The sequence below is a fragment of the Anarhichas minor genome, unplaced genomic scaffold (assembly GCF_050575085.1).
Source record: "Anarhichas minor isolate MPS153535 unplaced genomic scaffold, ASM5057508v1 ptg000003l, whole genome shotgun sequence".
Classification (NCBI taxonomy): Eukaryota; Metazoa; Chordata; class Actinopteri; order Perciformes; family Anarhichadidae; genus Anarhichas; species Anarhichas minor.
The window spans coordinates 7,187,337-7,210,000 of NW_027466449.1; the positions used below are offsets into that span (position 1 = coordinate 7,187,337).

General features: G+C 42.2%; 3 protein-coding genes across 19 annotated transcripts in view; 2 read left to right on the forward strand and 1 right to left on the reverse strand.

Moving 5' to 3' along the window:
- Positions 1 to 8,848: 8,848 nt before the first annotated feature.
- The window catches only part of idh3g (isocitrate dehydrogenase (NAD(+)) 3 non-catalytic subunit gamma), a 15,320-nt gene continuing 1,504 nt past the window's right edge, over positions 8,849 to 22,664 (reverse strand). The window contains exons 1-16 of one of the 6 annotated variants that reach the window (XM_076095420.1): positions 22,513 to 22,664; positions 22,138 to 22,179; positions 21,538 to 21,634; positions 13,910 to 19,828; positions 13,576 to 13,623; positions 13,277 to 13,288; positions 12,980 to 13,077; positions 12,775 to 12,890; positions 12,586 to 12,646; positions 12,308 to 12,440; positions 11,461 to 11,594; positions 11,240 to 11,342; positions 10,995 to 11,141; positions 10,218 to 10,312; positions 10,041 to 10,101; positions 8,849 to 9,756 (exon numbers count right to left, since the gene is read on the reverse strand). The exon at positions 22,513 to 22,664 is cut by the window's right edge and continues 1,504 nt beyond it. In XM_076095420.1, the coding sequence (XP_075951535.1) occupies positions 9,655 to 9,756; positions 10,041 to 10,101; positions 10,218 to 10,312; positions 10,995 to 11,141; positions 11,240 to 11,342; positions 11,461 to 11,594; positions 12,308 to 12,440; positions 12,586 to 12,646; positions 12,775 to 12,890; positions 12,980 to 13,077; positions 13,277 to 13,288; positions 13,576 to 13,623; positions 13,910 to 14,002 (1,203 nt within the window). In that variant the 5' untranslated portion in view covers positions 14,003 to 19,828; positions 21,538 to 21,634; positions 22,138 to 22,179; positions 22,513 to 22,664 and the 3' untranslated portion in view covers positions 8,849 to 9,654. Of the gene's footprint in view, positions 9,757 to 10,040; positions 10,102 to 10,217; positions 10,313 to 10,994; positions 11,142 to 11,239; positions 11,343 to 11,460; positions 11,595 to 12,307; positions 12,441 to 12,585; positions 12,647 to 12,774; positions 12,891 to 12,979; positions 13,078 to 13,276; positions 13,289 to 13,575; positions 13,624 to 13,909; positions 19,829 to 21,537; positions 21,635 to 22,137 lie in introns of all 6 variants that reach the window. The other 5 variants (XM_076095430.1, XM_076095411.1, XM_076095447.1 and 2 more) reach the window with 5 other exon arrangements.
- On the forward strand, positions 14,234 to 19,669 carry fam3a (FAM3 metabolism regulating signaling molecule A). Of its 4 annotated transcripts, none has more exons than XM_076095485.1 (10): positions 14,234 to 14,551; positions 15,110 to 15,141; positions 15,240 to 15,347; positions 15,703 to 15,726; positions 15,816 to 15,960; positions 16,330 to 16,388; positions 16,478 to 16,528; positions 16,636 to 16,720; positions 17,778 to 17,904; positions 18,480 to 19,669. In XM_076095485.1, exons 2-10 carry the CDS (start codon positions 15,129 to 15,131, stop codon positions 18,576 to 18,578), a joined length of 711 nt encoding a protein of 236 aa, XP_075951600.1. In that variant the 5' UTR covers positions 14,234 to 14,551; positions 15,110 to 15,128; the 3' UTR covers positions 18,579 to 19,669. The 4 variants fall into 4 exon arrangements, with proteins under 4 accessions (XP_075951600.1, XP_075951582.1, XP_075951592.1 ...); XM_076095467.1 differs by having other exon boundaries at positions 14,234 to 14,528; XM_076095477.1 differs by having other exon boundaries at positions 14,234 to 14,500.
- The window catches only part of wnk3 (WNK lysine deficient protein kinase 3), a 36,243-nt gene continuing 34,371 nt past the window's right edge, over positions 20,793 to 22,664 (forward strand). For all 9 annotated transcript variants that reach the window (XR_012955701.1, XR_012955703.1, XR_012955702.1 and 6 more), the window contains exon 1: positions 20,793 to 21,163. The gene's annotated coding sequence lies outside the window, so the exon portion shown is untranslated. The remainder of the gene's footprint in view (positions 21,164 to 22,664) is intronic.

A 22,664-nucleotide genomic window follows, 5' to 3' on the forward strand; every position in this document is an offset into this window, starting at 1 on the left:
AAAAATATTTAAAACTCCCTTTAGGGAAACGCATGAACAGATAACGTTTGAGGACTTTTACCACTATTTGGTATAATCATTTAATGACTGATATTTAATTAATGACACACAAGGAGAGAGTAGAAGAAGAAGTTTGTTGGCCTGAACACGTCACAGTAAGTACCACACATACACATTGTGCACTACTAAAGTTAGTGCAGGAGCTGAGATATGGCAAACTAGATAAGAGCTTAACCTGTGTGAAGACTAAACGTTTAACACTAATGCTTTCAAGAAAGTGCAACATCTAGTAATTGCTTGGAAAATTACAGCATGATGTCATAGCAAAATCTAGAAAATAAAGCCATATGTTGAACCCATAGTCTATCTTCTGGGTTCTGTGCTTTGTCTTTCTAAGATTAGGCAATAGGATGATAGGAAGCCATGGATAAGGATGGTGGAGGAGCTTTGAAGTGGGTAAAGGGAAGGGGGGCCAGGTAGGTATGTGCATTTGAAGAGTTGCTGAAAGAAACATCAGGTCAGTAGCAGTGAAAGAATGTGAGAGAAAACAAAGTTGCCAAACTTTTCTCCTCAGAGCCAATAACAACTCAAGGATATGAATGTTAAAAATCCTATATTTCAAAGCCGGTCTCTTTATCCGTTAATAAAGCCTACACAAGCGCAACATAGTGCTACTGCTACTACGTCTGTTATTGCATTTTCATCCCTTCCAAAAGCAGGATGAAGGTTGGTAATAAAAATATAAACACTGTCATTGTTTCAACTAAGAAATATATCCTAAGTGATAAAACCTAATGGCAGTACATCAGTCGAGAAGGGTAAAGTCAGAGACAGAGGCGACTTACTGCTTCATTCCCTCTGTATTTACCCAAAGACAGGATTGATTGGTTGACTATTCAAAAAGGGCAGGATAAAAGAGGCGATGGATGGTAGGTCATCGCTAGACTGTGTTTTCATATTTGCCTTGTCTTAGGTGGCTTTGCACCGAGTCGCATCAGGTATGTCACTGATTAGCCTGCCCCGAGGCCAGGTGTGTTCCTGGCGCTAGTTAAAATCTCACTGTGCTTCCTGTCTGCAGCCTCACAGTTGGTTCACCAGTTCCGTGCACTCCACAAACAAATCTCACAGTGTAAAATCAGCATTTTTTATGAAAAGTTACAAGTTGAGCTCAACAACACACCAAGACATGACAGGAAGATAGTGATGGGGGATCTGAACACAAAAGTCAGAAGTGACAACACCGGCTATGACAGGGGAGGACAGGGCTGTGGCATCATGAATGAAAATGGGGAAAGATTAGTGGAACTTTGTGCCAGCTATGACCTTGTCATCAGAGGGACCTTATTTCGACACAAGGATATACATAAATAGACTTGGAATTCACCTAATGGGCGAGACAGGAACCAGGTGGATCATATGATGATTAATGGAACCTGGAGACGCTCACTGTTTGATGTCAGGGTAATGCGAGGAGCAGATGTTGTTAGTGACCATCACCTTGTGTTAGCAGTGCTGAAAGTAAAGTTAAGGAAAGCTGGTAGCAGAAAGATAGGAAGACAACAGTTTGCCACTGAAAAGTTACAAGATCCTAAAATGAAAAGCTCCTTCATAGTGCAGCTAAAGAATAGATTGCAAGCACTATCTGACCAAGGTGATATGCATCAGGATACAGACACAGATACAGATGAGATTAACACCAAATGGGAAGGATAGAAAGGAGTGGATAACCGATGATACATGGCAAGCCATTGATGTACGCAAGAGAGCAAAGAAGAAAGGCATGGAAGCAAAATCAGATCGGGTAAAGGAAAGATATAAAACTCAATATCGAGATGCAAACGAGGCTGTGAAGAGGAAGACGCGAGCTGACAAACGGGAATATATGGATGACCTTGCAAAACAAGCAGAAGAAGCAGCCAAAAAAGGTGAGCAAGGAAAGGTCCACAAGCTAACCAAGATTATTAGCGGCAAATACAGGGGGACATCTGATATACCAATAGAAGATAAACAGGGAAAGCTTCTTACAACAGAAGCAGACCAAGAAGCTAGATGGGCGGAGCATTTTAGCGAGGTGCTGAACAGGCCTCCACCAACAACACAGGCTAACATCCAAGATGCAGAAGCAGATTTGGATATCAGCATTGAACCACCAACCAAAGATGAAATTATAACAGCGATTAAATCCTTAAGAAACAGGAAAACCCCTGGTCCAGATAACCTCAATGCAGAGCTCTTCAAAGCAGACCCTACAATACAGCTACAATTCTTCAACCACTTTTTACGTCTATATGGGAGAATAAGAAAATACCTGATGACTGGTCAAAGGGGATCATCATCAAATTACCAAAGAAAGGTTCTCTAAGAAATTGTAACAACTGGCGTGGAATTACACTTCTGTCAATACCAAGTAAGATCATGGCAAAGATTATTATTAATCGAATAACAGATGCCGTAGACCAACATCTCCGAAAAGAACAGGCAGGTTTCAGAAAGGGTAGAAGTTGCAACGATCACATATTCACATTACATAACATCATAGAGCAGTGCACAGAGTGGCAGAGGGAACTGTATATAAACTTTGTTGACTTTGAAAAAGCATCTGACTCCATTCATCGTGAAAGCCTTTGGCGTATATTGCGGCATTATGGGATCCCTGAAGATATAGTTCATGTGATCCAAAGTTTTTATACCAACTTCACATGCAGGGTTGGAAACACTCTCCAAAAATTCCAAGTAAAAACAGATGTGAGACAAGGATGTGTGATGTCAGCTTTGCTCTCCAATATTATTATTGACTGGGTAATGAGACAAATAACTGAAGACCAAAATAGAGGCATTCGATGGACACTCTTTTCATCAGTTGAAGATCTAGACTATGCAGATGATCTCTCTCTCTTCTTTCACATACTCATCGGCACATGCAGGAGAAAACATCCCGCCTCAGTGATTTTGGTCAGAAGACTGGCCTGAAGATCAGCAAAAAGAAAACAGAAGCTGACTCTGAACATTCCAAATCCCTCACCAATTCAGGTTAACGGAGAAGATCTCTCTAAAACTGACGAGTTCACATTTTTGGCAGCACTGTCAGACACGATGGGGGCACAGATAAAGACATCAAGAATCGTCTTAAAAAGGCAAGGAACGCTTTCAAAGTACTAAATAACATATGGAGGTCGCAGCAGTACACCATCAAGACCAAACTTAAATTGTATCAGAGCTGTGTTTTATCCACCCTATTGTACGGTTCTGAATGCTGGAGAATGACACAAGAAGACCTCAACAGACTATCAATCTTCCACACCAAGAGTTTAAGACGAATACTGCACATTTTCTGGCCAAACACCATTTCACATGAAGAACTGTATGACAAATGCCAACAAGAATGCATGGAGACCATCCTAATAAGAACAAGATGGGGATGGATAGGACATGTGTTGAGAAAAGATCCTGCTGATATTACAAGAACAGCCTTACATTGGACAGAAGGGAAAAGAAAAAGAGGCCGACCAAGAAACACATGGAGAAGAACTGTGGAGAAGGAGATGCAGAGCCTAAATGGTGCCTCATGGGGCACCATGCCCCCTCCATCCCCGCCCTCCAGACTTCAAATTTCAGATGCTGTTTATGAAGAGCAAGACTCCTGCAGAGTTGTCACAGTGACTTGAGATATATAATCAAAGCATGTGTTTTCTGGTGGATTTGCAGAAATCTGTTTTCATCAAAACTCTTTTGAGATGCTTCATCCGAGGAGAGTGTGGAGAGCACTGCATACATTCAAAACAAGGGTGGGGGTCAATATAGGTAGAAAAGAGGAAATAGTGTCCGATTATATGAGACAGAAAAAAGGGTGAGACGTAAGCGAAGCAGCTCAGGATTACGTTTAACTAATGCTGTTAAGTACAAGATATGGATAATGGTACAGCAGGAAGGATTTGGATTTAAAGTGATTGAAAAACACAACATTTTAATGCACATTTCTCATTTTGGGAGTTTTAGAGGGATTGCACATGTATTTTAGCATGACATAGTATTTACTCTCCTAACATGTGTCTGGCTGCAGTGTGGGGTCCCGGCCAGTTCGAGGAAATGAACGCGCACAGAGCTGAGTCACTGGTCGGGGATGAGACTGAAGACATTTATTAGATTAAACTACAAGAGTGTTGCTAGCTTTATTTTGCCAACCAAAAGAACACACTGTTTTTTTTTTTTCAACTGGTGAATACAGAACTGGAAAGTGGGGGGTTGTCGAGTTGTCAAAGTGCCAAGATGCTCCAATTTCAGGGGAGCAGAGTTGTGATGACATCAGGGCAGTGTAATGCAGGTTGTCATGAATGCAGCATGCTTGCCTTGATGTAATGTAACTCTGGCAGTGCCACCTGAACTCGCAGCACAGATGGTAAAACATTTAATAGCATTATAGAGAGACATCAAAAGAGAGAGAGAGAGAGAACAAGAGAGATTGAAAGCGAGAGAGAGAACAGGGGAAATATTGGCAAGCATGGAAGAATGGTTTCAGATGGAACAAATAGCCCATCAATAGCCACTCAATCACTGCTTTACCTCTCCTCCCTCCCTTTCTTCCTCTCCAGTAACACATCTGGTCAAAGTGCAGCAGTGACCTAACTGTTTCTCTCTGATGAGGGACAACACATCAACATTCTCAGAAGGCCTAGCTAGCAACACAACTAATTTATCATAAACATAAAACCAAACAGAAATAGCTCACAGGCTCCCCTCACTCTCATTATGCCAAGAAGCTTTCAGTGCCGAGGAGAGGGGGGAAAAAAAAGTGTGTGAGGTAGGAAAAGTGAGCAAGACAGACAGGTTCCTATTTGGACACAATGCAATAAAGCACCCCCTGGTCAGCATGCATGTAGAGGGTTTCCTCATGTAGCACAGCTGGAATCAGTTTGTCTGCCTGGATCTAAGAGCACGGCTCCAGTAAAAGTATATGTAAATGTGTACATGTGTATATATATATATATATATATATATATATATACACAGCTATGCACAGAGCTTCAGATGTCCTCCCCTAAAGGAATAATAGAAAGCACTACAGACTTACAAATGTATTTTACAAGGTGCAAGATAAGTGCTGGAGTCACATAAAACAAGTATGTGCGTGTGTTTATTTTCAAATAAGTCACTATGTACTATATTTTAACAACGAGGTCAGAGTGGGGAGTCCCCTATATCTACTTTGAGGGGTATTAGAGTGGTTGGTCAAGAAAGAGAGAAAGTCTCTCTGCGTGACCCCAGTTCAAGCATGTTGGCCTGCACATGATCCTTGGAGTGTCCTTATGTAAGGTAGTGCAACCCTAGCAGTTGGAGTGATACATGCTCTGCAAGTGGACGAGCAGTCAGCCTTCAAATAGGACTAGTCGAGCTACCAAAACAGAAAACGGATAAATAAAACTGCTCTGATGCATCACTTCACTTTTAGCAGAGCTCCGACGATAAGCGCCTTATGCCCTCACTAGGTAGTAACCCTCTGGTGTTAAAACCAGCCGTGTAAAAAGTAACAGTGTGCAGCTCCTGATAAAGAGGCAGGCAGGAGTCAGAAGCTTTATTGCTGCCTTTCATTTTGAAAGATAAGGTGGTGATGAAGTCTGTCTACAGCTAACTGCCCAGTGAACTCCCATGGTTATCAAACTATATCTGCTACATATATCACACTCTTCTTCCTCCCACTTCCAACCAAAAACTCACAATCCTCCTTCAATTAGCCCAATACCCCCCCCCCCCCCTTATCCTCCAGCCAAGTCCGTGCTCTCTCCCCCCCTCAGTCCTCTGCATGCTATCCCCCTTGACCTTCTTTCTACATCCATTTCTGCCAAGCAAACATCACCGCTAACCTCTCCCAACTACTCGTTCATAATTCTTCTCTCATAGGGGCTGTCACTGCTGAGGAAGACACTGGATGCCCACATGTAAAGAGAGAGACACACTGAGAATCCAAAACACACACAGCCAGGCCCAAGTAATGGAGAATAACTGACCACTGACGTAGCATAATGTAGCTAAGCCATAGCTGCGAGGGGAGGAAAAAAAAGCTCCATTAACAGAGAGCAGAGCCGGCTGACTGGATGCAGCTGTGCTCGGCAGAGCCTGATCAGAGGCAAGTTGACTGATTATGATTACCTGCAATGCACTGCGTAGCATAGCAGAGCTGCTCAACATGAGAGGAGGGGTCATGTTCATATGAAGTGTAAATTACAGGCTGGATATTGAATTACACTAAGTGACTAGTAGTGTGTGTGAGAAAGAGAGAAGAGGGATGAAGGTAGTAGGGAGGAGGTGCGGGTGAAGGAGCAGAGCAAAAAAAAAGACATCTAAACTAGGGAACCAGCCAGCAGCCGCAGATTTAAAAACACGCCAGTATGAGTGTACATGCAGAAATTAAGCTCTTCTTAATTACTATTATTTTGTATGCTTAGGCCTGTAATTAATTTCTCATGCATCCTGCCATTCGCGCCTCTCAGGCACTACTCACTCATAAATTCCTGCTGCCATCATCTGGGGCCGTCAATCATGTCACGTCAATCAAATAGTACAGCAACACACCTACATTGTTAGCCTATCATCTTGCCGCCTTCACTTTTTTAATACGATATGGTCTCTGCCTTTAGTATACGTTCATGCTGCTGTTAAACGAGCGCCCATCTATCCCCCCATCACCACCCAGTCATCACAGATTCATCCGCCTCATCAGCCCCCCAGTCTCAGAATCACCAGACTCCATGGGGGGATTTATCTTGCTGCTGCTCAAGGCAGATGCCCCTCGATCGCAAATCTCTTCGTCACTATTGTCTAGAACACCGGACATTTGTGGAAGAAAATTTAAAACTATATAAATTCTCACATACATCTAAGTATCTGGCCATACCGGGATTGTGAATACAATGTTTTGTGGTGCTCAAAGTTTGAAACATTGCTTTTAACATCTTGCAACTTCTCTTTTGCGTCCCCATTATTCTGGACAATCACAACATGCTGTGAACAGTTTTCATAAGGACTATTTAGAGCTCTGGGATCTAGAGTATCAGGGACACTGTTTCTGGAAAGAAAAGCTGGCGTTGAATTTTCCAAATGTGATTTCTCAATGCTGTCAGCACCACAAATGAAATTGCATATACACCTCATTTGTATCGGAATGGCGGCACAAACCTCAGAGATAGAAATCTATAAAAATAGGCACATGAAACCAAAACTATCTCTATGGTTTGATAACATTGGGGGTAAGAGTTTTTTGTTTCTGAAAGTTGGGTGAACTAACCCAATCTCTTGCGGCAAAAACTGCACAGCTGGACCCCTTCACAGGTTTATACAAGGGCTGAATGGTGGCCCATTTTGAAATGGCCGGTGATTCATTGCAGCATCTGCCTCTCTCCACAAACGTCTGAACATCTGCCTCATGGGCCGGATCCAGCGGGGACTCAGGGGACTCAGCAGCTCAGGGGGGGGAGGGAGGGGGGAGGTCGAGAGGTGAGGGGTGAGAGGGAGAGAGTGTGTAGTGATGAGAAGGGATGTGTGGTAAAGTGAGGTAAACAAGTGTAGAGGACGATGAGAAAAAGCTTTTTCACCTCTGACAGAAAGTACGACAAAAATTGATTACTTCTAAATCGTTGTAGAGTGAATAACTGACATGAATGGAGAGGGAGTAATACAGTTGACAGCCAACTGGCAGAGGCCAAAGTACACACATAGTAATTCCCTGCACATTTCACAACCATTGTATATATGATTGTTGATTCCCTAGGACAACTAAATCTAAAAAGAAAGAGCCCCAGCACTAAGTATTTCTTCGCTCAATGTGCAAACACTTTAAACCGAGGGAACATTTTGGAACGTTCTCACAGAATTAGACACATGATGGATTGGCAAGTGCAATTACAATGATGGGATGTGCCCGTGTTGACCGCATCTGAGAAAGAGAGGCGAGCTGGGAGATATGTGAGCAGGAGGTCGCAGCTGAACCGCTTTAGAATCTATGTGCTCCTCTTCCTGCAGCTGCTGGCTAAGAGAACCAGGGCAGATTTTCTTATAGTGACTGTGTGGTCAGAGTATTAAAAAGAAAATAGATGGAACAATAATTGATGGTTTGGTTTTACCAGGTGAAAGTATAATAAAGGGTTTGATTCCATGCTAAATGAGGATAAGCCAAAATCCTTGCTTGTCTTAGAAACTTGTAGTCTGAAGCCAAGAGTCCGATTCCTAGAAATCACAAGAACCAGAATCATTTTTAATGTTGCCAATATGGGGATCAATCTGTCTTCTGCTTCCCTATGGCTTTTTCCCTCCGTCATTGCAGGACATAACATCCACACATAGTGATCCACAGTGATTCATATACGCTGCGTTTCTGCCCTTGCCAGACAGTGCATGTAACGGAGCGCATGTACATATCTGTGCACAATTTGCTCCAAGTTAGTTTAGTGGCAACGCTAGAAAGTGGTGTTGCCACCTAGTGGTGAAATGTAAAACAGCAACTTGTCCTTCAAAGTTACGAGTAAGATGTTTATGGCGCGTGAAATTGTAAAACCAACTCAAGGATCAGTGAGCTTTATCTAATTTAGAGAAACATAATCTTTATTCCCAGCAGGAGGCCATAGAGCTTCTTTCTTTGCAGCTGAGGCAAAGAATCAAGATAAATATTAACAATGAAAAGCTCCTGTTTTACCAAGGCTTTATACACTCAGCTGCCGGTTTATTAGGTACACCGAGCCAGTCCTGCTATACATCTTACCTTCATGAAGGTTATAACATTAAGGTGCATGTATACTTTACCTTTAAAACTCATTTGAGAGATGTTTCACATTCAAACTTAAGTCCAAAACAATCATGATATGGTAGATTATTTCTTTATTGATATTTGTGTTATACAGTGTACATAACCGCCCACAGATATGATAAAATAAGTCTCTTCATATCCGGCTTTAAGAGCTCTTGCCTAGTTAGACTAAAAGACAACAGCGTATTTTTTGTGATGACCCAAACTTACATTCCTTAATGAACTCTGATGCAGTATATCAAATAGCGACATCATTTATTAAGTACAGTTAAACTGATGTCAACACACAGGACATTTATAACAGGCAACCCAATATTTAAGTTACAGTATGACAAAAAAAAGGCATTAAATGAACATAGCACTTTTTTGTTGAATAAAAAGGCTGTAACATCATCGGAATTTGGAAAATAAATAATGAGTGGAAAATGCATGGTCATATCAGGATATTTTAAATATTTCTGACCCCAGCATGTGTCAGGCCACAGCAAGAGTCATTTTCATGTTTCATAACAATTTGTAAGACTACAGATTTTCAACTGAATGAACCTGATGAACTCAGGAAATGTCCTTACAGTAGGATTCATCATCTGATGGGAGTGATGATGGCATTTGATCAATGGTAAACCGTTTGTTAATAAGTCTTGCGAAGGTCATTACTATATGTGAAACACACAGTTGTGGATAAACGGTTGTTTGGACAGTTATCAGTAAGCTTTGTGAACGACAAAAAATAGGAAACATTCTGATGTCAGTAATAAGACCCAGCACTATGGCAACAGACATGCATGGATAACCGTTCAAACTCACACTGAGTGTGTGTGTGTGTGTGTGTGTGTGTGTGTGTGTGTGTGTGTGTGTGTTTACAGCGCAGATGTGAGCGGCCCTGTACTATGGATGAACCTCATGATGGACTGGACCACATCTGACGTGGTGCCCTGACCCCCAATATCAGCTGTGTGCAACTGCAAAAAAAAAAAAAAACAAGGACTTAATTAATGTCAATGCAACACAATGTAAAATCAGAGACAATGTAAAATCAGAGACCATACAGTGTAGCACTTCATAAGAGCTTTGTGACATTGAAAGGGCACGATGCTGCTTTGTGTAAATGTATTGTGATGCCCACTGGGAAGCATGCCAGACCTGCAACCAGGGCCTCTAAGCCTCTGTCACACAACAATGCTTTGTTAGCTTTGTGGCAGCGCGACAGGTGAGGGGAGAGGCCCGTCAGTGACCGAAGACTTACCCTGGTTTCATTCATAGTAGTGAGGATTGCATTTCGGATCAGAGTGGCGTAGTCATAAAGCCTGGAGACATACAGGAGAAAGACTTGTGTATTTACTGGTATACCCCAGTGACACGAGCATCACATCTCAGATGGAACCACAGGAAGGTGTATAGTAAAAGTATTTAGGCAGCTTACTTAAGGTGGTCCAGCATCATGCAGCCGGCTAGCAGCATGGCAGTGGGGTTAGCAATGTTCCTCTGCGCAATACTCTTCCCTGTGTTCCTTGTGGCCTGAGAGACCCAGAAAAATAAGACAAGAAACAGAATCCTGAGTCAAAATATATCAAATTTAATATCATATTTGTAACCTAATCCAAGTATCACAACATTAAAGAAAGTCACTTGATTGATTTCCTTTTTGGATTACCTCAATACCAAATATGCAAACAAAGACAAGAGAAAACAAACTTCACCATTATTTTGTACATAAAGCAGAAAAGGGGAACATCACCACAGTACAGTGCAAGTTATGCCTTCCAGCTGTGAAAATGTTGTCATCATCATCATCCGAGGACTATAATTATCTGGCACATTAGTGTTGCCGGATTTTAACTTGGAGCAGCAGCAGTACACATTTTAATCAAATTAGATGGAAATTTCCTGGTTTGTCCTGTTTTATTTTTGCTGGACCAGAAAGCGATTTGCTCATTTCCTACAAACCTTCTCTTCACGCTTGAATGCCTCTCTGTAAAAAGAATAATCTCGATGAACTGGAAAGTGCGCAAACTCTCCTGCTTTGTGATAACTTGCACTGTGCTGTGATCTTGTTCCCCTTTTCTACTTTACATACCACATAATGGGGAACTTTCCCCCCAGCTAAACCATTTATTAAAGGCCATTAAGGCCCTTGTGGGAGGCTTGAGTCGGGAAGTGCTACGCGTGCACATGGTAGTGTGAACTGCCAAACACTCACCGTTTCAAAGACGGCATAGTCCCGGCCGTAGTTAGCCCCGGGCACGAGGCCAGGCCCTCCCACCAGGCCTGCGCACACGTTGCTCACCACGTTGCCGTACAGATTGGGCATCACCATCACATCAAACTGCTGGGGCTTGGACACCAGCTAAAAACACAGACAAGCAAAGTAGTGGGTGGATCATTTAGATATAGAAGCATTTAGAAACTTTTCCAAACAATGTATGTCATTGTATGCTCTGTCACCTGCATGGTGGTGTTGTCCACAATCATGCTGTCAAACGTGATGTCCGGGTAACCAGAAGCCACTTCCCTGCAACACTGCAGGAACAAGCCATCACCAAGCTTCCTGTTGGAGCAGAAAGGCCAAACTCAACACTTCCAGCGCCAAGAAACTCACAATATCGTGCAAGATTCAGGTGGCCAGACAGGTCCGGCACAACACCGTCTGCCTCAGAGTAACTCACATGATGTTAGCCTTGTGTACGGCAGTGACCCTTTTACGACCCTTCTCCCTGGCCAGTTGGAAGGCATATTCGGCAATCCTCAAGGAGTTGACCCTGGTGATGATCTTGAGACTCTCCACTACACCTGATACACTCTAAAAGAAGACAGGAAGGACAATGACTGATAAATGACAGCAAACGTTCAAGTGGTTGGTGCTGCTAATAATGTGGTAACATTGTTATTTGTGAAGCAGCATGTAGAACTGACACGGATCCTTCTTCTGTGTACAAGGTAACATCAGGCTGTGTGTGAGTGAGTAGAGGTGTATACACACACACACACACACACACACACACACACACACACACACCAACATACATTTTAAGGCGTGTGCAAATTTTATATTAAGGAAACAGCATTCAATGTGGATCTGGCATCTCTTGGCAATACCAGTCTGTTTAAGTGATGCCAGTTTGATAATAAGAATAAATAAATGAAAGCTAATCATCACTTAGCTAATTGTCTAGCTACGAATGAACATTGAGAATAAAAAAGCAATATAGATTGTTTTCTTAATTGTCTTTTTTCTCACAATATAATCAAAAAGAACCGTTAAGCAGTATCGATAAGAGTACTAGTATCGATATCGATAAAACGATACCCATCCGTAGCACCAATAATCAAGGATATCAGATCAATGTTGTTTCCTCTTCGTAAACAAATGTTGTACTTTAATAAACAGTACATGAGTAGTACCTCACTCCCATGTCAAAAAGAGAATAAAAAGCGGGGAGTAAGACGGACATAGAGAGGAAAGAAGTCTTTTAAAGGAGGGAGTATTAAGCGTGTGTTTCTGTTCTGTCTGACCTCGTGCTCCAGACTGCTGTACTCTCCCTCCGTGTTCTCCCGGATGATCATGATGTCGATGTTCTTGTGGCGAGTTTGAACTCCGGGGAGCGACTGGCAGTGCATCACATTGGCATACAGGTCTAAGCTTGTGCTGTTAATACACACATGGAACAAGAGAGAAAGAGAGAGAGAAGCAATAAATACACAATAGGCCAACTGATATTACCAGACACAAAGGCACATATGATGGAAGAAATGTCAATCAAGGGAACTGAATATGTCCTTAAAACTCTTACCGTAGGAGATTATTTCTGGATTTGACAGATGGCGCCATGGTATGTTTGGTTTCTATGTTACCTACCAGGAGAGTTAACAAAGATAAACATTAGTGTCATGTTCCTATTATATACTACATTCTTCTCACAGCTGTGCTCTGCTCAAATGATCGGCTTGTGACACAGAAAAAAAATAAAGAGTTAGCTTGCCTTTGAGGGCAACCCCATTACGGCGAATGGCAGTGATGGCGTCGTTGATATCATCCTCCGTCTCCACAGCAGAGTTGACGTGCACCACCTCAAAGTCCACCGGGACACAGCTGAACCTACGGCATGAAGAAGGGAAACAGAGGCCGAGTCTGAGAGCAGCCTGTAGTCGACACTTTGAACAGGATTTAGTTTGAGTCCAACCAACCTGAAAACCTCTCTGACATGATTGAGCAGCTCTGGACCGATTCCATCTCCAGGTATGAGGGTCACCGTGTGTCTGCCTCCATACTTTGCAGGAGGGGGCTGTAAAAATGGACATTTTATACATCATTACCTGCACTGCATTTAAAAGGACAAAAAAACGTTACAGTAGGTCTTCTCGTCATAGTAAGACATCTTTTTTTTTTCCTACACCACACAGCGGCCAGCATGAAAAAGTAATGTCCTGTTATGAAAGTGATGCATTGTGGAAGAGGAAACCATGTCAGAGTCGGCTACTTACAATGTCGTCTCTCTGTTGTGGTTGAAGACAGACAGCAAGGAAAGCAGAAGAACAAGAGTTAGATAGTAGCAGTTTGAGAGCCACGTAAAAGAATCCAGGTAGTAGCGAGTACAGAGGTATTATAACCTCTCCTCCACTAACAGGGTGGGAAACAGGTCTCCAGCAGAACCAGGTTACATTAAAACAAATACAGACAGTACAACCTCTGCCAAAGATGAACCCAAAGCGATACAGCTTGGAAATAAATAGCTAAATGAGAACACCATCACAAACCAATCACGTCAATCTGATTCACTTACACTATTTCCGGTCTTATTCCTGTGACTTGTCAGAGATGTTCCAAACACCTGAAATACACAACATAGAGAGATGGGTTACTGCGTTTGTAAATGCATTTCTATTATCGGAGGGTCCACGTTGTTCAGCATAACTTCAATGCAACCAACTCTATATCTGCGCTGTTGCAGAGATGTGGAAGAAGACTGCTATATTCACTTGTGACGCTATATTTACCATATGACCTTGTGTTCAGATGAAATAATCTGAGGCAGTCATATAATTAGACTTTTATTCGGAGCCGGACAACAACAACGTTCACAGCCAACGTGACTGCCGAGACGTCTCTAGTCTTACTTTGACCGTATTTCCAAGGCGTCCACCCCAGAAGGGATTAAGGATTTTGGACATCGACAGCACAGCAGTGTGGGCAGCCATCTTGACGTTCATGAACTGGGCGCGTGCACGATTAGAAGGCGTTGTGCTCGCGCAATATTTACAATGTTGTTTTTTTGTCGATGCAAATATATATTAATTCAAAGATAGATTAATAGGTTTGGTGACAATATACGTTTAATTACATATCTGTTCAACAATAAAAAAATTGTTATTAGTGGTTTAAATCTGACATAAATCTGGGTCACGTGAACAACTTCGCGCAGACTCAGTAGTAGCGGTCTATATACGGAAGACACCACAGTTTGGGAAGACAATTTTGTTTCCATGCTTGTGAATTGCGAAGTGACGTTATAAGACTTATGGTCGACCGGGGGCATTGACTGTAGCCCGTCTTCTCACTGAAAGAGGATTCATAGCAGAGGAGCCTCGATGAGGAAACAGCGCAAGAAATAGCCAACGTCCCTTGTGACGAGAGCAACGGCTCCCATTTACCGTGTATCACCGTTACATGGTAGCAGAGCGGAAAAGAAAGGGGCAACAACTTTAACGGTACTCGCCTGAAGCGTGGACACAGGAGGTGAGATCTGCCATGTCTCGTGTGTACGTTCTTATGAGTTCTTATGTGCTGTTGTCATGTCAGCGATGCTTTGGGTTCATGTCGCCTCTGCAGACATTATTGCTACAGAGCCATCTTGAATGCTCACTGTGATACATATAAAGCTATGTCATACTTAACTTTGAATGAAATGTTCCCAAATTAATTGTATTTGTAAATGTTAGGATTTTAAGGGTTAAATGTAGTCTTCACAAGCACCTTTTTGATACAAGAGTACACATCTTTTCCTTTTAAGACTTTGTATATTTCGCAAAACTCTTTAGAGTTGCATAAAACAATACAATATAGACAATGGAATAGGGTCATTGCCTTTTATAAAAACTTAGAATTGAATCTGCCTTTATTTTATTGTATTTGTTTATTTTTCCTCCTTTACTGCAGTTATCCTCTACTTCATAAATAATTAATTTATAAACTATGCCTTTTATTTACACAATTTTGAACTTCTGTCATGCTAAATGGAACAATGGAAACGTATTTTGATTTTTTTGGCTGAAATTGAAACTACTTTAATTAATGTACCTTTTTGTGTCTGTGTGTAGGTCTATGAGAGGGTGAATCATGCGGTTAACAGGTTGGTTAAAGTAGTTTGTACCTTCTAGTAACACTGCAGGGGGGACTTGTTGGTCCACGTTCCCGGACCTAACTAGTGTGACCTGTTTCTCTCGGCAGCCCCCCTTAGAGCTGCGGCCCTGCTGCTGTTGGTGGGGCTCACCTGGCTGTTGGCAAACACCTTATTTGGAGGAGACGGTGGTTCGTCTGTGCGGCATTTCTTCAGCGGTAAGAGAAGTAGTTCTGCAATTATATGTTAATGGACCGGAAATGTGTTGAGAGCAATTTATCAAACTCAACTGGCTCCAGCTGCTTAAAGTGAGGCTTTGGGGAGTGAGTTCCTCTGTTTTCTAAAATGAATAATTGAGTATCTTTGTGTTTTGTACTGCTGACATCACCATGGGCTCTGGGCAACGGCGATAAGCATTTTTCACTGTTATTTTAGAGATTAATTGATAAAGAAAGTAGTCGTTAGCGACGCTAAAGATAAACAGTGATGGTTGACATGTCTGTGGTGAGGCGTGTGTGTGTATAATACGATCAAACAAAGTTCATTTGAGTGTGAACATTTTGTATTTTTCAGGCGCAAGCGAGAAACCAACAGATGGTAAGTAAAAGAAACTATGACACAACATTTTATGGTTGCTCTTCCTGTCAACGGTGTGTCTTAATCGTACTCCTTATCACCACTGACAGCTGTATCGTGTATTCTAGCTGAACCCCGCCCTCGACGGTTTAAATGTGGACTTTCGGCTCCCTGTCCCCCAAAACATTTGGCTTTCCGCCTGGTGTCTGGTGCTGCCAACGTCATAGGACCCAAGATCTGCCTGGAGGACAAGATGTGAGATTCAGTGCTTCTCTGTTTCTTTCTGTTCATCTATGTCTTTGTCTCCCCTGCTGTCTGTCTTTCCTTTTTTTTTTTTTTCTTTCTTTCTTTTTTTGGTTTCACACTCTGTTCTTTTTTCCCCCTGTGCTGTCATAACCAGGCCTCCAAGCCTGTCTGGGGAGCTGAATGCAAGTATTCTTTCAGTCTCTGTCCCCCATTTCTCTGTTTTTGTCTCCAGTCCTGGTTCTTGTTATATATGTTTTTGTTTCTCAAGTGCCAGGCAGTGTGTACAAGTGTGTAGATTTAACGTGTATGTGCGAGACAAGATAGTGTTCTCCTTAAGTGCCTCAGCTAGCGTTTGAATAATATGTTTCTCTCTCAAAGGTTAATGAGCAGCGTGAAGAACAACGTTGGCAGAGGACTCAACATAGCTTTGGTGAATGGTGAGCGTGTCCTCATCCCCTTTTTTAACACATTGTGTTGCCTTGATGTTTTAAGCTCCCAACATCTAATGGATGTTTCTTTGCTCCAGGAGTGACAGGAGAGCTTCTGGATACGAAGACCTTCGACATGTGGGCAGGAGGTAATAGAAACACTAATGTATGATACATATTTCACATCAGGTGCGCAGGGCTTGGCAATAACGCGCTACAAACCACAGTACACGGCTCTTCTGATGTGCGTTCGCAGATATTTCTGACCTGTTGAAGTTTGTCCGGCCGCTCCACGAAGGAACACTCGTGTTTGTGGCATCCTTTGATGATGCAGCTACAAAGTAAGAAGCCACGATGTGCTGTCGGGTCCAGTCCAACACCCCTCACATGCACCTCAAAAAGCAGTTTTCACAGGCGCGTTGTCAGCTGGAGCTAAAGAATATTTCATGATGCAACTTGGGAAATATTTTGTTCATAATTGTGTGGCACTGCTACAGAGAAAAGCATTTTTAGAGCGTATTTCCATTGCTAAACATATCAGGATCAATGTTCAACCAGTCCAATAAACCAACATCTCATGCCTATCAGTTGATCTGCTCTCACCATGCAAGACAAATTCAACAATATAATCTCCACTTGTGTAAGAATCCATATGTAATGAGCTCATTTGCATTTGGTACATACTATACATCTTTGAAGTTTTAACACCCTGAAAGAGCAAAGCTCTAATTGTTCTAGTCTCTCTGATATCAGGTAAGGTTAGCGGAGCAGTCGAAAATTTAGATTTGAAGACCAATGCCCTGTGGGTAATGATGAGGAATCAAGATTTGATTTTGATAATTGCATTGAAGTCTGGCAGATAATTCTTTGTTATTGAACACTTGATGCCTTTTGGCATGAGTGTAAATCTCTCCATTAATTAACCTCAGAGAATCTCATGGCTTAAAAACGCATCAGGGTTGTTGGTGGTTGAACCAGACAGATGAACTCTGAGACCGTATTAAAGCCCAGGAGGAGCCGCCTGAGAAATGCAATTGGCCTGCAGTTCATTTCAGTAAACCTAAACAGAGGATAAGTCCTTCATTTAAACCATAAGCCCCCTTTGGTTCAGGAGAATGGACTTTATAAAGCGCCTTTCTAGTCTCCCGACCACTCAAAGCGCTTTCCACTACATGTCAACATTCACCCACTCACACACGCATTCATACACTGATGGCAGAGGCTGCAACATGCCACCTGCTGTAATCTAAAGGCTCATTCACACACAGGGACACACCGATGGCACTATTTGGGGTTCAGCATCTTGCAGAAAAAGGACATTTCAACGTGCAGACTGGAGGAGACGAACCCCCTTAATAACCCCTAACCTGCTACCTTATCCTCATTTCCGGTCGACAGGTTGAACGACGAGTCTCGGCGACTGTTTGAGGATCTCGGCAGCACTGCGGTGAAGGAGCTGGCCTTCAGGGACAGCTGGGTGTTTGTTGGAGCCAAGGGCATCGAGAATAAGAGTCCCTTTGAGCAGGTATGTCACTATCGCTGCTAAACTGAGGCCATGGGTAGAAATCATCAGCTCCCTTTTGATGCAACGCTCATTTGCCTGCAGTTAAGTTATTAAAGATGTTGTAAAAAATAATTCACCCCCCTGTGTCATCATATGAAGTAGCATGCAAAAGGACTCGGCAGTCAATATCTTAAAGATTAGTTGCTTACAGTTAGAATGGTATTATGATACAGTTGCTTTAAGTTGCAGTTCCTTTTACATATGCAATAAAATAAGGAGGGATTATACCCATATCACAAGAGAGAGTCTCTTAGTATTGGTGGTAGTGTACACTGGAGATAAGATATCACAATAGACTTAATCCAACATTTTCCCATATTCAATATCCATTCCACGTCTAAATGTGATAACGCATGATAAGTGGTGGTGCTTCTATCGTACACCTTTTTTTTTTTTTTTTTTTTTTTTTTTTTTTTTTTTTTAAATTATTTACATTAACATGGTTAATGCATGCAGTGACAAACAGGTGATTCCCGTCCTGGTACCTGTCTGTTTTGTTGACATTGTGTTTGTTTGCCCATGGTTGTTCCCATTAGCGTATGAAGAACAGTAAGAGCAGCAACAAGTATGAAGGCTGGCCCGAGTCTCTGGAGATGGACGGCTGTATTCCTCTGCGGCCACCCCTGGAAGGATAGTTCTGCCTGACTCTCTCTCTCTCTCTCGCGTACAGTACAGTAACACCTGGGGTGGCTCCAAGTGAATGTTCAAAAAGCCAGGGAATGACTAAAACCACCCGAGATCTGGGCCACAAACAACATTTGATCCCCCCCCCCCCCCCCCCCCCGTCTCATGGCAGTGGCATGAGTTGACTGCAAGGATTTTCTTGGGACTTAATGTATTTAAAATGTGCTGTAACTTGTTATAAAGGATTTGTGCATTAAGCTTTGTGAGCCATTTTTGAGCAGATGTAATATTGTAGAAACGAGGGAGTTGTTTGTGTCGGGTGAAGAGAAACTTGAGAGGCCAAATGTTTGATGACCAAAGTGTAACAGTGACGAGTGAATGAATGCAGCTGGAGCAGGTCTTCCAAAGCCCATTGCAGGAAGTGGACGTGTTTCCTCTCTGCAGGCCTGTCTGTAAGGTGTCAATATTGCTAAGTAAAAGATTTGAGGTACACTAATACTTTAAATGTCCTACCAGACACCACGTCCGTAGGCAGATTTTAACCCGTAAATATACTTTCATCGTGTGATACATATTTCAGTGATATTGTTATGTCTGGTGTTAGCTGCCATTGCTTCCTTTCGAACTTGACACACTGCAGTTATTGCTTGCCACATGTTTACATATTCCTTCAGACAAATTTGGCCTATAGGTCATTTTCCTCTGATAAAACTATTTATTTGAATACTCTATTAGAAAACACAGGAGATTCATAGTGTGGGTTCATCATAACACCGCCCGTGGTTTTAATGTTGTCTCAGGCCTGCAAGCAATCTTCCAACCCGAGTGCTTTGTTTAAAGATCCTGAGTGCTTTGTTTAAAGATCCTAAGTGTGTGTGTGTGTGTGTGTGTGGTTGTGTTTTTCATGTTTATTGTATCCACCTGGCATCTTGCAAGCCTAACAATGAAATAAATATATTTTACATGGATGGTTAGATGGCAATTTTAGCTGCCTTTTTGTCTGAATTGTTTTATTTTACCTCTAAGTGTAAAGATTTTTATACAAAGCGTCGCAACCAGTCTTTCTAATGTGACAATAATCATGAATAAAACGGTCCGAGTATTTCTTGTGTTTTTTTTTCACCTCTGGGTCCGGAGTGGTCTTGAATCAACTGGCATACTAGAAGAAATGCACCAGAGGGCGACAGCAGTCTGAGGTTACTCGGTTCATTCTGCTCAAGGCATTAGTTCTACTGAACGGAGGCCTCGGTGGTGAGAAACGCTGCGGACACAATGTAGAACATTTAAGGTTTGACGGTGTGTTACGACCCGTTCAAGTGCTGTTAAAGAAGTCGGGATTTTGAGGAATGAGTACAGTGTCTTCAAGGACTGTGGGTTATGTGATGTTCAAAGGGAGAGGCGCAGACCACGAGCATTATTGAGGTAGAATTTAAGTGCCACAGCAGAACAACTTTGATTATTTGTACATAATGAGCATTGAATGAAAATAGAGGTACTGAATAGAAACTCTGTTTTGTTTTGAAGGTAATTTGTTTGCAGCCTCCACGTGTCTCTCAAGAAAACATTAAAAAAATACAAATTTAAACATTACGTAACAATAACAATAAATACTGACTACCTTAGACAATGTAATTCAATGTCACGGAATAAACTGCAGTACGTACAATAGCTCAACTAGCTCCACCTATACCAACTACAACAGTGAAATGCTACATGCACATCCGTAATAATAATTAATATATAGTATGATAACAAAACACCCACACACACACACACACTCTACATAGTATTCAAAATTGTTACAAAATCCTTTACAGACTTTTTTTATTGCCAAAGATTGCCAAAAACGGTCGAATACTATTTCAGGTTTAACGGCTGCTGTCCTGAAACTGAAGCTTACGAGGAGCATTTGAATGCAGCATTAAAGTCCCACAATAAACCGCTGACATGAACGTGTAGCACCACCGCCCTCTTGTGGCAGAGCGAGGTAACTGTCGGATGTGATCGTCCTCAGCACGATGAGGAGCCCGGTGACAAATGAGAGCAGGCAGGACAGAGCGCGCTCAGGAGGCTTCACACGCGAACCTGCTGAAGGCCGTTGGAGTCGTGCGTTGTAAATTATGTACATAAGTTACTGATATTATTCGGGTCTGCATGAATGGCGAGCCGCACAACTTGGAGCCGTTAAACCGAGTAGCGAGTGTGAAAATCTGTAAACCAGCGGCTAAACCGAGTAGCGAGTGTGAAAATCTGTAAACCAGCGGCCAACATCGTCTGAATTATACACCAGGTGCTCTGTGCCCGTCTCTCACACGGACCGAGGCTCGACGGCTCCGGTGGGGATTTTCAAGCCGACAACACACGCAATGAAGCGTCTGAAATGCTAAGAGAGAGAGAAAAACGGAACCGCAAATTTTCTTTTTCTAAAGCTTTTTTTTGTAAAAATGTATTTTTTCAGTGGGTGTAAAAAAATAATTTTCTAGGCAGAAAGCCCCGTGTAATAACGTTTGTAAAAAAAAATAAGCTATCTGGGCTGAGCAGTTCATTTTTTATATTAAAATACCGCTGGACCGGCGAGGTACTGTGTTACAATCGGGTGAGTGATGTTTGTTATTTTCATTTACATTTCAAATAGTCATTTTGTTATTCCAAGTGAGGTATTATTATTGTTGTTCTGTCTGTTTAAGTAGAGATTGCTCATTAGTAGCCTATTTATCCTCTCCTGTGGCTGTTTATTGTGCTGATTATGCTGATTTAAATTATAACACTCGAGTCAAGTGCAGACCGGCTGCAGACTGACTGACTGACTGACGGGCCCTCATTCAGCACACGTTTGGCCCGTGATTTTAAGGATTTACACTAAAGGCCAGGAGGTTTTGGGGTTTTGTTTTTTTTCTGATTTGCGTCAGTCGCCTCGGTCACTATGCTCTTGTCTTGTGTGCTGACTGTAGCCTACTTTGTGTCTCTCACCGTGTGCATGGCGTTTTCTAAAGTCAGCTGATCTACCAGTGATCCAATGGCTGCTCTCCGTGCTGCTCGCACGTCCAAGGCATCACCGTGTCGTAGCCTATAAATAACACAACATACATTAAATGCATTTCAGACCCAGTGGCTGCTACATGACCAGGCGCGTCATGGGCTCTTTGCTCGAAGCAACTTTCACAATATATATGTTAAAAAATTAAAATCAGGTCGGCCTACATGAACACAAAATAGGAACAACATCAAGCGCTCCCTCCTCAACGCCTATTGTATTGATTTTTTATTATATATATATATATATATATATATATAGAGAGAGAGAGAGAGATTTATATATTTATTTGACAACATTGCATCTCTTAGTCTCTCTGGAAGCGATAGTGTTCTACTCAAAACATGAGGGAGGATGCTTCCTCCTCTAAAGCCTGACAGCTGCTAAACATGGAAATCAACACATGGCTGATACAAGTTCAGAGAACCGTTTGCAGGCGTCAAAGAGGCTCAGGTGATATGAGCTCCAGGAGTAAGCTACTTTAGTAACATGTAATCCCGAGTCATCATTGGCTGATTAAGGAGCCTTTCGCTCACCTGGATTAGAGGAATCCTTTCGGTGTGGGATGGATGTGCTCGCTGAGGGGAAAGAAAGGGAACAAAACGAGGGGTTAGATAACACATGTTCTCTCTCTGGGTGAACAGTGCTCTCTGTGTGTGCTACCTACACTCTCCCATGCTTGACCTGGATTGGACAAAAGTCCTTGTTGTGTTTTGAGCCTTGAGTTCCCCTAATGGGAAGAGAACAATCACTGTGTGTTTGGTTCTAGTGGCCAGCATTAGATATTTCTCATCAGATTTCAAAACCTCGCCTATGACTGAAGACCCACAGGGAAGCAACATGTCCTGAACCAAGTAGTCAGAGCAGCTTTAATTGCATATTATACATATTTCATTTGCACATGCTCTTACATGACTGCGCTGGTGCTGCATGGGTTTGGATTGCTTTTTACAATCTGTTCATTAAGGCTTTATCTTGTGGGTTCAAGCTGTAGTGTTCTCTCTTCCTCAGCTGCGTGTATTGCATTGAACGTGTCCTGAATATTGTAATTAATTATAATTGT